Genomic DNA, 13,312 nt, shown 5'->3' with positions numbered 1-13,312 from the left:
TATCCTTATTGCCTTTGTTTCAAGTCAAACCAAGATGAGGTACCAAACTTAGATCACTTCAGTGGGACTCCAATCAGGAAGTAAAGCCCCATGGTTTCTGTACTCATTGCAAAAACTGAAGGTTTTATGAAAGGACACAAAATTCCCAATTTTATCAGTCTTTTAGACCCATGTGGACAGAAAACATGGAGTAGATTTCTATACTTAATAAGGATGACTTTAGCAAATTAATGGATTCATACTGTAGATAATTTGTGAATTTTAACTTTGAGATAGACAATGATGTATTAAGCAAAGGTATTGAGGGATATAGGCCAAAGACAAATGTAGGGAATTAGGCCACAAATTAACAATGAACTCATTGAATGGTGGAGCAAGTTCGAGGGACTGAATGATCTATTCCTGTTCCTATAGAAACAATTATGATCAGCTTATATTAATTCCATTAGTTAAACCTCTACTTCCTTACAAATGCCTACCCTTGCCCACTCCACCAGCCAGCAACCACCACCCTCCCCTGCACCCCCCTCCCCACCCACACACGACAAGATAGGAAATAAAAAAGCATCAGTTTCAATGGCCTGTGGAAATGGGATGACCATTCAATGGTCCCCATTTACAAAGTCCCTGAGATGGTTCTTTTGGCTTATAATGATGTGCTGTTCCTTGATTCTTCTTCTCCAGATACCTTCGCTTACTTGCAGAAGATAGTGGTGGATAATTCATACTTATGCAATTGCGGGTTTACCGGTTATAGCCACAGCTTACAGCAATGGCAAGGTTAAGGTGACTTTACTGCAGAGAAAAGAGACAGCTACTGTCCTTGTAGAGATCCAATGTCTTCTCCAAACATTTACATTCTTATGCCGTTCAGAAATGTTTAAGTGGAACCCAGCGCCTAATTGTTGGCAGGCAGGAAACCTTTGCAACTCGTAACTGGTCGCTAGTTCTCAGACTAGTCTGAGATTTTTGCCATCGAAATCATGATTAGCACACAGCCCCCAGCCGTAGCCCTCCTGTACCTGAGCTTTCCCCCCATTGTCTGCACGAACAGCATAACAGCACTTAGAACAAGTGTCAAGTTATTTGTTTTCAAAAAGTGCAGCAATGTTTGATTTTTAAAAATTATTTTTCCCATTTCAGCCCACCATCAAGAACACAAAAATTTTAAAAACGCAGTTCTCTTTAAAATATGAACTTTGAAATGGCGTTAGTATTAAAGTAGATAGTAGACTTTTGAGTGTAGTAAAAGGCTGAGGGATTAAAGGAAGTCTGTAGTATGAGTAGGTGGGGAGATGGTTAGAGAATGTAAAGCAGTGAGTGAATATGAGCAGTTGCTTTTTCTAGCGGTGTGTACTCTAACCAATTGGAATTGTCTGCACAAGGCATAATTTCAAAGTTTGCAGATAATTAGAAGAAGATTGAGAAATGTAGGAAACCATAAGAATGATAGCAACAGACCAGGAGCACCAACATCTTTTAAAGGTCGTGGTACTCTAAGGAAAGAGCCAGTATAGGTAAGTCAGCACAGGATGAGAGTTCGTGTCCAGGCAGTTTTAGTAGTTTCCACTTTCGTAACAAAAACGTGAGAAACAAACGGATGGATATTGATGCAGTCCTTTCGCTGAGTCCACTGCATCGCTAAGATGTTGTTCTGCTCGGTCAATTCTCTTTTGAACAGTCAAGTGCATGACACTGTGAACTCTCCCGGCAGTACCCTCACGAGGTTAACGGCACACCAATGTACCTGTATGAAGTAGCGACCGAATCCGTTTGCGAATCTGCTGCCAGACTTCTCTTCATGAGTATCAAATGGGCCAAGAGTGTACCCGCGTTTTCCACACTCCCGTTCCCGGATCAGGTGAGTAGAATCGATTCTCACCACAGCCTCCCCTTCCACTCAGGTTAAACCGCCAACAGCTCCGGGTGAGCAGAGAAACATGCCAAGGCGACAATCAAAAGAGAAGGGAGCCTCAGCAAATTAACACTGAAATGAAGCTCCCAATGGAGGTGCTGCCGCGCGGTCATTGGGCGGGTTACCCTGAACGAAAGGTTTGCTTGTGGAGTGAGTGGGTGTCCTTTCTTCGGTAAGTGTGGGAAAGGTTCTTCTAGCCCAGTGGACGTGCCCTTACCTCTGAGGGAGAAAGCCAGCCTTCAAATCCACCCACTCCAGAGATATCTCCTACACGTTGGAATGGGTTAATTAAGAAAAAGTACAGCAGGTCAGGCAGCATCCCAGGATCAGGAAAATCGATGTTTCGGTCAATCGCCCTTCATCATTCCTGATGAAGGACTTTTGCCCGAAATGTTGATTTTCCTGCTCCTGGGATGCTGCCTGACCTGCTGTGCTTTTCCAGCACCACTCTAATCTAGACTGTGGTTTCCAGTACCTGCAGTCCTCACTTTTGCCTAATTAAGAAAAAGGAACACTGCTGGAGGCACAGTGGTGGGCGGCACGGTGGCTCAGTGCTGCCTCACAACGCCAGGGACCCAGGATCAATTCCAACTCTGTGTGGAGTTTGCACATGCTCCCCCCACAGTCCAAAGATGTGCAGGTTAGGTGAATTGGCCATGCTAAATTGCTCATAGTGTTAGGTGCATTAGTCAGAGGGAAATGGGTCTGGGTGGGTTACTCTTTGGAGGGTCGGTGTGGACTGGTTGGGCTAAAAGGCCTGTGTCCACACTGTAGGGAATCTAATCATAAACGAGGCCAGAAGTCACACGACACTAAGTTATAGTCCAACAGGTTCATCTGAAATCAAAGCTTTCGGAGCGCTGCCCCTTCCTCAGGTGTGGCTTCAGACTTTGTCCGCCCCAGCCAAACACCGGGACCTCGCCAATATAAACAAGGGGGAGGATTAGCAATGTCTAGTGTGGACATAAAATTCGGAGAAGGAAGTTTGATAAATGATTTTAAGGGGGTAACACCGGAATAGTAGACCAAAAGGTCCAGGTTCAAGTACCGCACACTCAGTCACGTATCTCCCGGAGTTACAGAGTCACAGAGATGTACAGTTTGGAAAAAGACCCTTAGGTCCAACGCTTACATGCCGACCAGATATCCTAAATAAATCTAGTCCCATTTACCAGTATTTGGCCCATATCCCTCTAACCATTCCTATTCATATACCCATCCATAAGCCTTTTAAATGCTTAATTGTACCAGCCCCACCACTTCCTCTGGCAGCTCATTCTATACAAGCACCACCCTCTGCGTGAAAAGTTGTCCCTCAGGTCACTTTTAAATCTTTCCACTCTCACCCTGAATCTATGGCCTCTAGTTTTGGACTCCCCCACCCTGGGAGGAATACCTTGCCTATTTACCCTACCCATGCCTCTTATGATTTTATAAACCTCTATAAGGCCACCCCTCAGCCTCAGATGATCCAGAGAAAACAGCCCCAGCCTATTCAGCCTCTCCCAATAACTCAAATCCTCCAACCCTGGCAACTTCCTTGTAAATCTTTTCTGAACCCTTTCAAATTTCACAACGTTCTTCCTTTAGCAGAGAGGCCAGAATTGCACACAATATTCGAAAAGTGACCTAACCAATGTCCTGTACAGCCACAACACGACCTTCCAACTCTTATTCTCAATGCTCTGACTAATAAAGGCAAGCATACCAAACGTCTTCTTCAATCCAACTATCTGCTGCTCTACTTTCAAGGAGCTATGAACCTGCACTCCAAGGTCTTTTTGTTCCGCAACACTCCCCAGGGCCTTACGATTAAGTGTATAAGTCCTGCTCTGATTTCTCTTTCCAAAATGCAGCGCATCACATCTATCTAAATTAAACTCCATCTGCCACTCCTCGGCCAATGGGCCATCTGATCAAGTTCCGTGCCTGAACAAGTTGATTTAAAATGTAAGTCTAAATCAGAATAGTTCACAGTAGAGGATTAAATTTTATGTTGAATAGGTGCATTCCAAGTTGGGATCTATTTTAAACCACCTCAGGATTCTACATCAGTCGTACCTGAAACCTGCTCCTACGTCTTTTATGTGCTTTTTCTTTTTGTTTAGTGATTAAGAAGAACATAACTGCTTCCGATTTTAGCTGCACTTGCCTGCAGGTACCAAACCCTGTACCTCAGCATGGCAGTATGACTAACCTTAGCAGGTCGCCTTCCCTGGGCAACATCACTCAGCCGCCACAGACTGGCGCTCCAATACTTCAGCCAACCCGCTAATTCAATTCCCACTTGGAAATGGGAAGGAATCGAACGAGGAAAGCTCTGCTACAAGAACCCCACAGCTAATATCCAAGTCACTTTGACTCTGTGTGAATAGACTTTTAAAATGTTTAAAAGATAATCTGCCAACTCGTCCATCATGCCAATCCTTTGTTTAAGGTCAAAACAGCATGCTAAGTGGTTTAATCTAAAACTAAGAACTGGGGGTGCTGGAGATCTGAAACAAAACTAGAACGTGCTGGAGAAACTCAGCAGGTCTGGCAACATCTGAGGGGAGAGAAAAACAGAAGTAATGTTTCGCAGAGTAACTGGACTCGAAAGATAACTGCTTTCTCCCTACAGACCGCCTGAGATTCTTCAGCAATTTTTAAGACCATAAGACATAGGAATGAAAGGAAGGCCATTTGGCCCATCGATTCCACTCCGCCATTCAATCGTGGCTTGATTTCATATTAAGTAATTTGTTTATTATAAAAGAGCGAGTTTTTTTTTAAAAAAGCTAATTTCTGGATTCTGGGGCATGAGTGGTGAGTGACCTGAGGTCGATGTTTCCACTCTGTCGGATAATGAGCAGAAAGGACATGCACAGGGCGGATCAGATCTGAGGTTCCAGACAGAATTTGCAAAGGTCCGAAGGTAGAGAAAGGACAGGAAACTCAGGGATTCCGCAGAGACTGAGAATGATCTGGGATGTCAGGTTCACCACTGGGAAGTGGTGAAAATTACACAATGTCAAGAAAATCCTTTAAAATGTCCTTCCAGTTTGGTTGTTCCAGGCATTATGTTGTTAAACTGCAAAATGAAAGCTGGTATTGTTGAAAATAAGTGCTCATTTTTGTCTCATTCTAGCTAATTCTTCTGGAAGATGCCTGGAGGGAACTTTTTGTTCTGGGAATAGCGCAATGGGCTATTCCTATCGATTCTAGTACTTTACTAGCTGTATCTGGTAAGTGGCTTTTTTTAAGATCCAAAGATAGCACTTATTTATCATTCTGGTAAATGTCACCTAAACTGGTGAAAATATCCGAAAGTGTTCCATTGGCATCGTTGGATATTCGATGTTATTTTATGCAGATCTTCCTCTACCAGGGGCCCTTTTCGCTGGCCCATTAATCTCCGTGCGTTTCACAGTCTCTGTCCGTGTGACTGGGGGGGGGGGGGCACTGAGTCTTACATCCAGTTCTCCACTTCGAGAGCACCACATCTAAGTGGCCTGCTCCAATAGGTTGTTGGCAGCTGTCATCCAGGAGAGAGAGGACTGCAGATGCTGGAGGTCAGTGTCGAAGAGTGTGGTGCTGGAAAACCACCGCCGCTCAGGCAGCGACCGAGGAGCAGGGGAATCGACGTTTCGGAGGCTTTATGCTCGAAACATCGATTCTCCTGCTCCTCGGATGCTGCTTGACCGGCTGTGCTTTTCCAGCACCACACTCTTCGGGAGCTGTTATCCACCGTGATTCACATGCAAAGCTGACCCGTTTCCCAGCTGAGCGCTGATACGAGAGTTGTATCTGTAACCCCTTCCATCCCGCCCCTCCCACCAGCTTCTGAGAATCCATGTGAGGCCCCTGCTATCGGAGGTGTGTTCGTAAAAGCGAAACTCAGTCGGGAGACGCAGCATCCCACCTCCCAGCCCAAATCCGTCCCTCTCCCTGTCCCTGCTACCATCCCTTCCCTCCCTAGCCCCAGTCCCTCCCTTTATCGTTACACCCCCTCTCCCACACCTACAACAGACATACCGTGTTTTATTCCTGATGAAGGGCTTTTGCCTGAAACGTCGATTTCGCTGCAGGTTGGATGCTGCCTGAACTGCTGTGCTCTTCCAGCATCACTAATCCAGAATCTGGTTTCCAGCATCTGCAGTCATTGTTTTTAACGTGTTAGAGCCAAACGCGTCACAAGACCAATTGTCCAGATAGTACAAACGTTGCAAAATATTTCTTGTCAACATCTTTTACAACCTGGGATGGTCCAGCCGGGATGAAATCGATTTGATAGCATCAGGCTTAAGGGCGCCGCGCTCCCTGCCGCTTATTGTACCTCCGTGAAATCCTACATTCCGCAAAGCCTTGGTTTCAAAGAAAATACTGAAGCGACTGAGGCAGAAACGGTAGCATGTAAGGATCAGTGACTTGGTCCATCTCCCTCGTCACTTTCTCTCCCTCTCTCTCTCTGTAGGGATGAACAGTGAGAACACCGACTCGCAGAAGTTGAACAAGATCATCGCAGAGATCCACGCCCTGCAGGAGGTGGTGGCGCGGTTCCGCCAGCTCCGGGTGGACGCCACCGAATTCGCCTGTTTGAAATGTATCGTGACTTTTAAAGCGGGTAAATCCACATCCTGTTCTGCACTCACGGTGCCAACGTCCTCGTCAAACCTCACCGCGAATTTGGGCTTCAGAGCCACGGATGGGATTGCAGAAGTGACCGGGTGTGAGGGCGGTGGGTGACCCTGGAAAGCTGAGACCTGTCAGCTCCTCTTTAAGAGCAGGGCAACCCGCGGAGAACACGCACTAAACCTCTCCCCAGAACAAAACACCCTCAGATTTTTGAAACCAAACTGAGATCAGGCATCCCAGTCTGACCTGCTTCTTTCCAATATTAACAAGTTGCGAAGTTTCAATTATCATAACTTTCTTCTCAAGTGGTCAGTTTTTACAAAAGATCGATACAATCACTCCACAAATAAAACTGCTGGAAGTGCATAAGCATTTAACATCTTTAGTGCTGTTAAGCCTTTAGATCGACTATTGCAGATTGTCACAGTGATAGCGATTTTTAACAATTTGGTTTTAACCATTTTTAACAACTTGGTAAGTTACTCATTTTGCGCTTATTCACATGACTCTATAACAGCTCACTGACAAAAGGTCTGTTTTTTTTTCACTTTCGTTTCTTAGTTCCTACTCAGAGTGGCTCAGAACTTAGAAATTTCCGGAATGCTTCAGCAATCGCAGCATTGCAGGACGAAGCTCAGCTGACTTTGAACAGCTACATCCACACAAGGTAAAGGAGAGTAGGTTCCTAATAGGGTTGCAGCCAAGGCTGGAGGGAACCTGGGTGTCACAGGCTCGGCCAGCAGAATTGGTCATCTTTACTGTCCCGGGGAAGGTGGTAGTGAGCTGAGTTTTGAACCGCTGATGTATCTAAGACCCACAGTGTGGTTAGGGAGGGGGTTCCAGCATTTTGACCTAGACACCACAAAGGAAGGGCAATATATTTCCAAGTCAGGATGATGTGTGGCTTGAGTGGAAAATATACAGGTGGCAGCATTTCCCACCTCCTGCCCTTATTTTTCCAGGTGGTCGAGGTCATAAATGGAAGGTGCCCTCAAAGGAGGTTGGGTGAGTGAATTGCAGTGCATCTTGTTGACAATACACACTGCTGACACTGTGTTTTGGTGGTGATGGGAGTGAATGTTAAAGGTGGGTCAGATGGGCTGTCAGTCAAGTGGGTTGTTTTGTTCTAGATGATATTGAGCATTGTTGGAGCTGCACCATCCAGACAAGTAGACAGCATTCCAATAGAATAGTTGATATGTGCCTTGAAGATTATGCACAAGCTTTGGGAAGTCAGGACGTGAGTTAATAGCTGCATAATTCCTAACCTCTGACCTGCTACCAAGTCCATAGTGACTTGTCCAGTTCTGTATCTAGTCAATGTTAACTCCCACAGTGTTGATAGTGGGGATTTGGTGATGGTAATGCTATTGAATGTGAAGGAGTGATTGTTCAATTCTCTCTTGCTGGAAATGATCTTTGCCTGTTACTTGTGAGACATGAATGTTACTTCCCATATATCAGCTGTTTTGGACCAGTCTAAACCCCTCAAAATATATTCAAAAGATAGTCTAGAGCCCAACTTTTTCTTGTTTGTAAGATGCAACTTGATTGATCAAACTACCAGGCTTGAAGAAAAATGCACTTTATTCTTACACTATTGTCAAAATACAAACAAAAGAAAGAAGAATTAGCGTAACAACTCTATTAAACAATTTGATGGAATAATAGATTACAGTATATACAGCAACTATTCTGATACAGTACTATCCCATAAACACACCCTTGGAAAAGGCAAATTCAGTAAAATAGACTGTCTCACATGCAATTCTCCAATCCAAGAGGAAAGAATATCAAAAGAAATCTCTGAGAGAGAGAGAATGTAACTGTTTTGCTTAGCAGTGAGCAAGCTTCCAAATCCTAATAGCTACTGGAAGTTAAACTAAAATCCTGGTTCTCTGAAAGCTTGACACTATCCTTTCATGCAGCTTCTATTGTTCCAACTTCAAAAAGAAACCCAAGGCCTGACAAGCTGTTCACTTTATTGGCTTGGAACAGATGCTCATCACCTCTGTCTCAACTTTTTTGAATAAAAAAAAGGACAAAGCACTTCCCTCCTTAAAACAACTTAACTATCAATATAAAAGACTGCTTCATTTTTTAAAAACTTCAGGCTATTAATACATTACAATACATGTACATTACATTGACTCTAAGCATGCAAACATTCAGTACTACAATCCATTTCAATCTGTTTCTTCTGCCATCAAGCACCTTTGTCTTCACTCATCAACACATCAACAATTATGTTCTCTCACCCTGCTCACGTGTATAATTTTCAAATTGAATGGTTGCACTAATAAGTTCCATTTAAATCATCTGGAATTTTCATCCTTAAAGTTTTCCAAAAACTTTAAGCAGTTATGATCAGTATACACAAGTGTCTCGGAAACATTACCAGCAACATAAATATTGAAATGTTGCAATGCCAACATCAAACACAAGTCCTCCTTTTCAGTTGTGGAATATTTCTGGTGATGAATACTCAGCTTTTTTGGAAAAATATCCAATAGGTCTTTCTATTCTCTTGTTACCTTCATGTAAAAGTGCAGCACTGACACCTACATGATCAGCATTGATAGCTACTTTGAATGGTTTTTTGTAGTTTGGTGTAGCTAACACCAAAGCAGCAGTCAATACAACTTTCAGGTTGTTAAATGCCTTCAATGCTCTTCCATCCACTGAAATTCTTCAACAGATCAGTTGTGGAGCAACAGCACTACTAAATTTTAGTATTAAGTTCTGATTTTAAAAACTCAGTCCCAGGAATCATATTATTTTCCACTTCATCAGTGGTATGGGAAACTCCACCTTTGTTTTACATCCCAAGGGGCCATTTGTCCATGTCCAAAAGCATGGACCAGGAGCATGACTTGGGCTTTTGTGAACACACTCTTAGCCAGCTATATCACTGAGCTTCCTGAAGTTCATTGAATAATTCTGCTAGATGCTCCAAATGTTCCTTCCATGTGTGACTAAAAGCCTCCAGATCATCTACATACAACACACAACTGGGTAATCCTGAAATGTCCTTATGCGTTAGTCTTTGAAATGTAGCTGGTGCATTCTTCATACCAAATAGCATGACTTTATACTGGTAAAGTCCATTTTATGCCATGAAAGCTAAAACTTCCTTCACTGTTGTGGATAAAAGTACCTGCCAGTATCCTCTGAATTAGTCCAGTTTTGAAATACAGGTAGCTTGTCCCATCTTCTCAATGCAGTCTTTCAAACATGGAACAGAATATGAGTCAGAATTTGCAACTGCATTGCCTTTGCAATAGCTCACACACATTCATTGGGTACCATTTGGCTTTCATACCATTACAATAGGTGAGCTCTATTCACTGCAACACACTTCAATTATATTATCTTTCAACATGTTTTCAATCTCTTTTTTAAATTTGTACCAACTTTACATGGTTAGACCTATAAGGATGTTGCTTAATTGGAACAGAATTTCCTATATCTACATCAAATGTAATTAGATTAGCATTTCTCAGCTTATTCCCACAATCCCTATGGGATTGTAAAAACTATTTCAGGTCATTTTTGTCTGGAAGGTAACTCAAATCTTTTTATCCCAATTTTTGAGAACTTTCTTATTGTCCAGTTTAATTTGAGGAGTGCCAAATTCAGAATCATCAGAACTTGGTTCTTCACTCTGTGTTGTAACTGGTAACATATTCTCCTATTGCGCTCCTTCCCTATCAAAATTCCTTTTGTGTGCATTCACTTGACACACTCTATGAGATTTCTTTCTATCTGGCATTCTTATCAATTTCCTTTAAATTTGAAAAGGTCCACTAAACTTTTAAAGGTTCACCTATCACTGGGAGTAATATCTAACACTTTACCTCCGCTGGCAAAATTGTGCATTTGTGATATTTTGTTTGTGTCCTGTTCCATTGCTACTTTTAAATGCTGTCTAGCCAAATCACCTATTCTATTTAAGCCCTGTCTAAAATTTGACACATAGTCCAAATATGTAGTCTCTGACCTCTGATTTGCCAATTTCTCCTTAATTAATTTCAGTGTTCCTCTCACCTTGTGCCCAAACATTAATTCAAATGACCTGAATTTGGTTGATTCATTAGGTGCATTCCTAATGACCAAAAGTATGAATGGGGAAATCTTTGATCCTAATCCTCTGGATAGCCTTGAGTATAAGCCCTCAATATAGTCTTTAAAGTGTGATGCCACTTTTAATGTTCCCTGCAATTCTGGATGTTAGATGGTGGATTAGAATTGTTTTATTTCTAAGCTACCTATAACTTCCTTAAATAATTTTGATGTACATTATGACCCTTGATCTGTATTTCTGTGGGCCGTCCATATCTTGAAAAGAATGTGAGCAATTCTTCTACAAACTTTTTAGCTGTGTTCAGCCTAGATTACCCACATGAAGAAACTTTTTTTTCTACATTTTCTTTTTCAATCTCCTTTAGCATCGCATATGTGTCAATTAGTTTTTCCCCTCTTTCTTCTAAATGTCAGAACATACAGGCTTAAACTTCTCCATCTCTCTTGACAAGACATGCTGCTGGAATCAATCTAGTGAACCTCCTCTGAACTGCCTCCAATGCAACTACATCCCTCCATTAGTAAGAGGAGCAAAACTATATGTAATACTTCGGGTGTGGTCTCACTAATGCCTTGTACAGTTACAACCACACTTCCTTTAACAAAAAATGGCAACATTCTATTTGTATTCTGCATTAGTTGCTGTACGCTACATCCTAGTTTTCTGCAATTCATGCATAAGGACACCTATATCCCTCTGCACAGAAGCACTCTGAAGTTTCTCTCCATTTGGATAAAAAGTTGACTTTCTATTCTTCAGACAAATGGATAAGCTTACACTTTTCCACATTAAACGCCATCTGCCAAAGTTTGGCCTATTCTCCTGTCCATATCCATGTGTAAGTGTCTTGCTTCTTTATTACAACTTCCTTTCCAATCTATTTTACTGTGAGCTGCAAATTTGGCTATAGCCCCTTCTATCCCTGTGTCCAAAGTCTTAAATATAGACCGACCGACCCCTACGGCATCAAGCCCAAACTAATAAATTACCCCAACCCCAAGTGAACTTACCTTGAACATTAACCTTTTTGTGCAACACCTTCTCAAATCTCTCCTGGAAATCCAGATATAATGCATCTACAGGTTCCTATTATCCACTTTGCATGTGCTATCTTCAAAAGAACTCTATCCATTAGTCAAACATGATTTACCCTTTATGCTGATTCTGAAAGATTGTATTTCCAAACGTCAGTTTACTACTTTTTTACGATGGATTCTAACAGTTTTCCAATGACAGATGGGAAACGAATTGTCGACAGATAGTTGTTTTACTAACTGGTCTGTACCTTACTGCAAACTCCGCAAAAACAAATCAAACAAATAAGAACAACACTATTATTTTTGACTTTATAATCCCCCTTTGGAGAAACTGATTTAATATTGCAGGATCCCTCTAGCTTTTGTTTAACTTTTCAGTTACTCTGTAGCAAGGTACTGGACAAGTTCTGGAGCCCAGATGTAGGAGGGGCAAGCAGGGAAATGGAATTAAAGCTCCAATCAAGTCAGGCATGATTTCATTGAAAGACAGAGCAGGGTGGCTGACTTACTGTTGGGACTGCAGGATAGCTCAGTGGCTAGCACTGCTGCCTCATAGCGCTAGGGTGCCAAGTTCGATCCCAGCTCGGGCGACCGACTGTGTGAAGTTTGTATATCCTGGTCAGATGAATTGGCCTACCTATGTTGCATTAGTCAGAGGGGAAATGGATCTGGTGGGTTACTCTTTGGGAGGCTTGGTGTGGACTGGTTGAGCCGAATGGCCTGTTTCCGCGCTGTAGGGAATCTAATCATGTATCTGATGCTGTTAGTACATGACTTCCTTCCCATCATATAACCAAAAGCACCTTTAGCTTATTCTTCTTCCGGTTAGTCATGAGAGTTACCATAGCCATGTGGTCACCAACATGCGTTTTATAATCGCAAAGCAGGGTGAAGCACCAAACATGGGATTAGAATGGTTCGGTGGCTATTTTTGTTCGGCGGGCAGATGATGGGCCGAATGGCTTTTATGTTGTACTGTAAATCTCTATGACTCTATGACCAAACCTAGTGCGCAGGCCAGCCCAGTTACATGGCCCTTCTTTCTGAAAGCACGGTACCTGGGTGGTAATCTTCATGTTCAAGATGCTAACACGCCTCTCCTCTGTCTTTTCCAGATATCCAGCACAACCGTGCCGTTTTGGAAAGTTGCTTCTACTTCTGCCTGCTTTACGCTCGGTGAACCCCTCCACCATTGAAGAGGTATTCTTCAAGAAAACCATTGGAAACGTCCCCATCACAAGACTCTTGTCAGACATGTACAAGTCCAGCGACATTTAACTGGAAAGCTGTTCATACAGATAACCAACTTCACCGGTACCATAAGTGAAACCTTCTTCGGCTTGTACTTGAGCTGGACTAACAGAACTCGCGGCCATTACTATCAAAACAAAACTTTCATAAACCTCCATAAACTGTGGCCGGGGATTGTTAATAACTGTGTAGCACTCCATTCGTATCTGAAAATTGCCTGTCATTTTAAAATTATTTCTGTTTGAACTTCGCCTTGATTAGTGAGTTCAGTCTTGGATGATTTCTGTTACTTTCCCTTAAAAAAAACACTGAATGTTTGGCACATTTGACATTTCAATGTGAGCGCGTTTTCCTGTCGCTTGCGGTGAGCAAGATGTTAAAAATCGGTCCCAGTTTATCTTGTGTTCGGCG

At 42.6% G+C, this 13,312-nt stretch overlaps 1 protein-coding gene across 1 annotated transcript in view; it reads left to right on the top strand.

The window, feature by feature from the left end:
• nr2e1 (nuclear receptor subfamily 2, group E, member 1) overlaps positions 1-12,928 on the top strand; it is a 35,306-nt gene extending 22,378 nt beyond the window's left edge. Inside the window, exons 5-9 of the mRNA XM_060856482.1 lie at positions 1,715-1,861; positions 5,043-5,139; positions 6,369-6,518; positions 7,091-7,196; positions 12,766-12,928. Of these exons, the coding sequence (XP_060712465.1) occupies positions 1,715-1,861; positions 5,043-5,139; positions 6,369-6,518; positions 7,091-7,196; positions 12,766-12,928 (663 nt within the window). The remainder of the gene's footprint in view (positions 1-1,714; positions 1,862-5,042; positions 5,140-6,368; positions 6,519-7,090; positions 7,197-12,765) is intronic.
• Positions 12,929-13,312: the final 384 nt, after the last annotated feature.

This window comes from Hemiscyllium ocellatum, chromosome 3 (genome assembly GCF_020745735.1).
Source record: "Hemiscyllium ocellatum isolate sHemOce1 chromosome 3, sHemOce1.pat.X.cur, whole genome shotgun sequence".
Lineage (NCBI taxonomy): Eukaryota > Metazoa > Chordata > Chondrichthyes > Orectolobiformes > Hemiscylliidae > Hemiscyllium > Hemiscyllium ocellatum.
The sequence above is the reverse complement of the archived record's forward strand: the minus strand, read 5'-3'. Positions and strand labels throughout refer to the sequence as shown.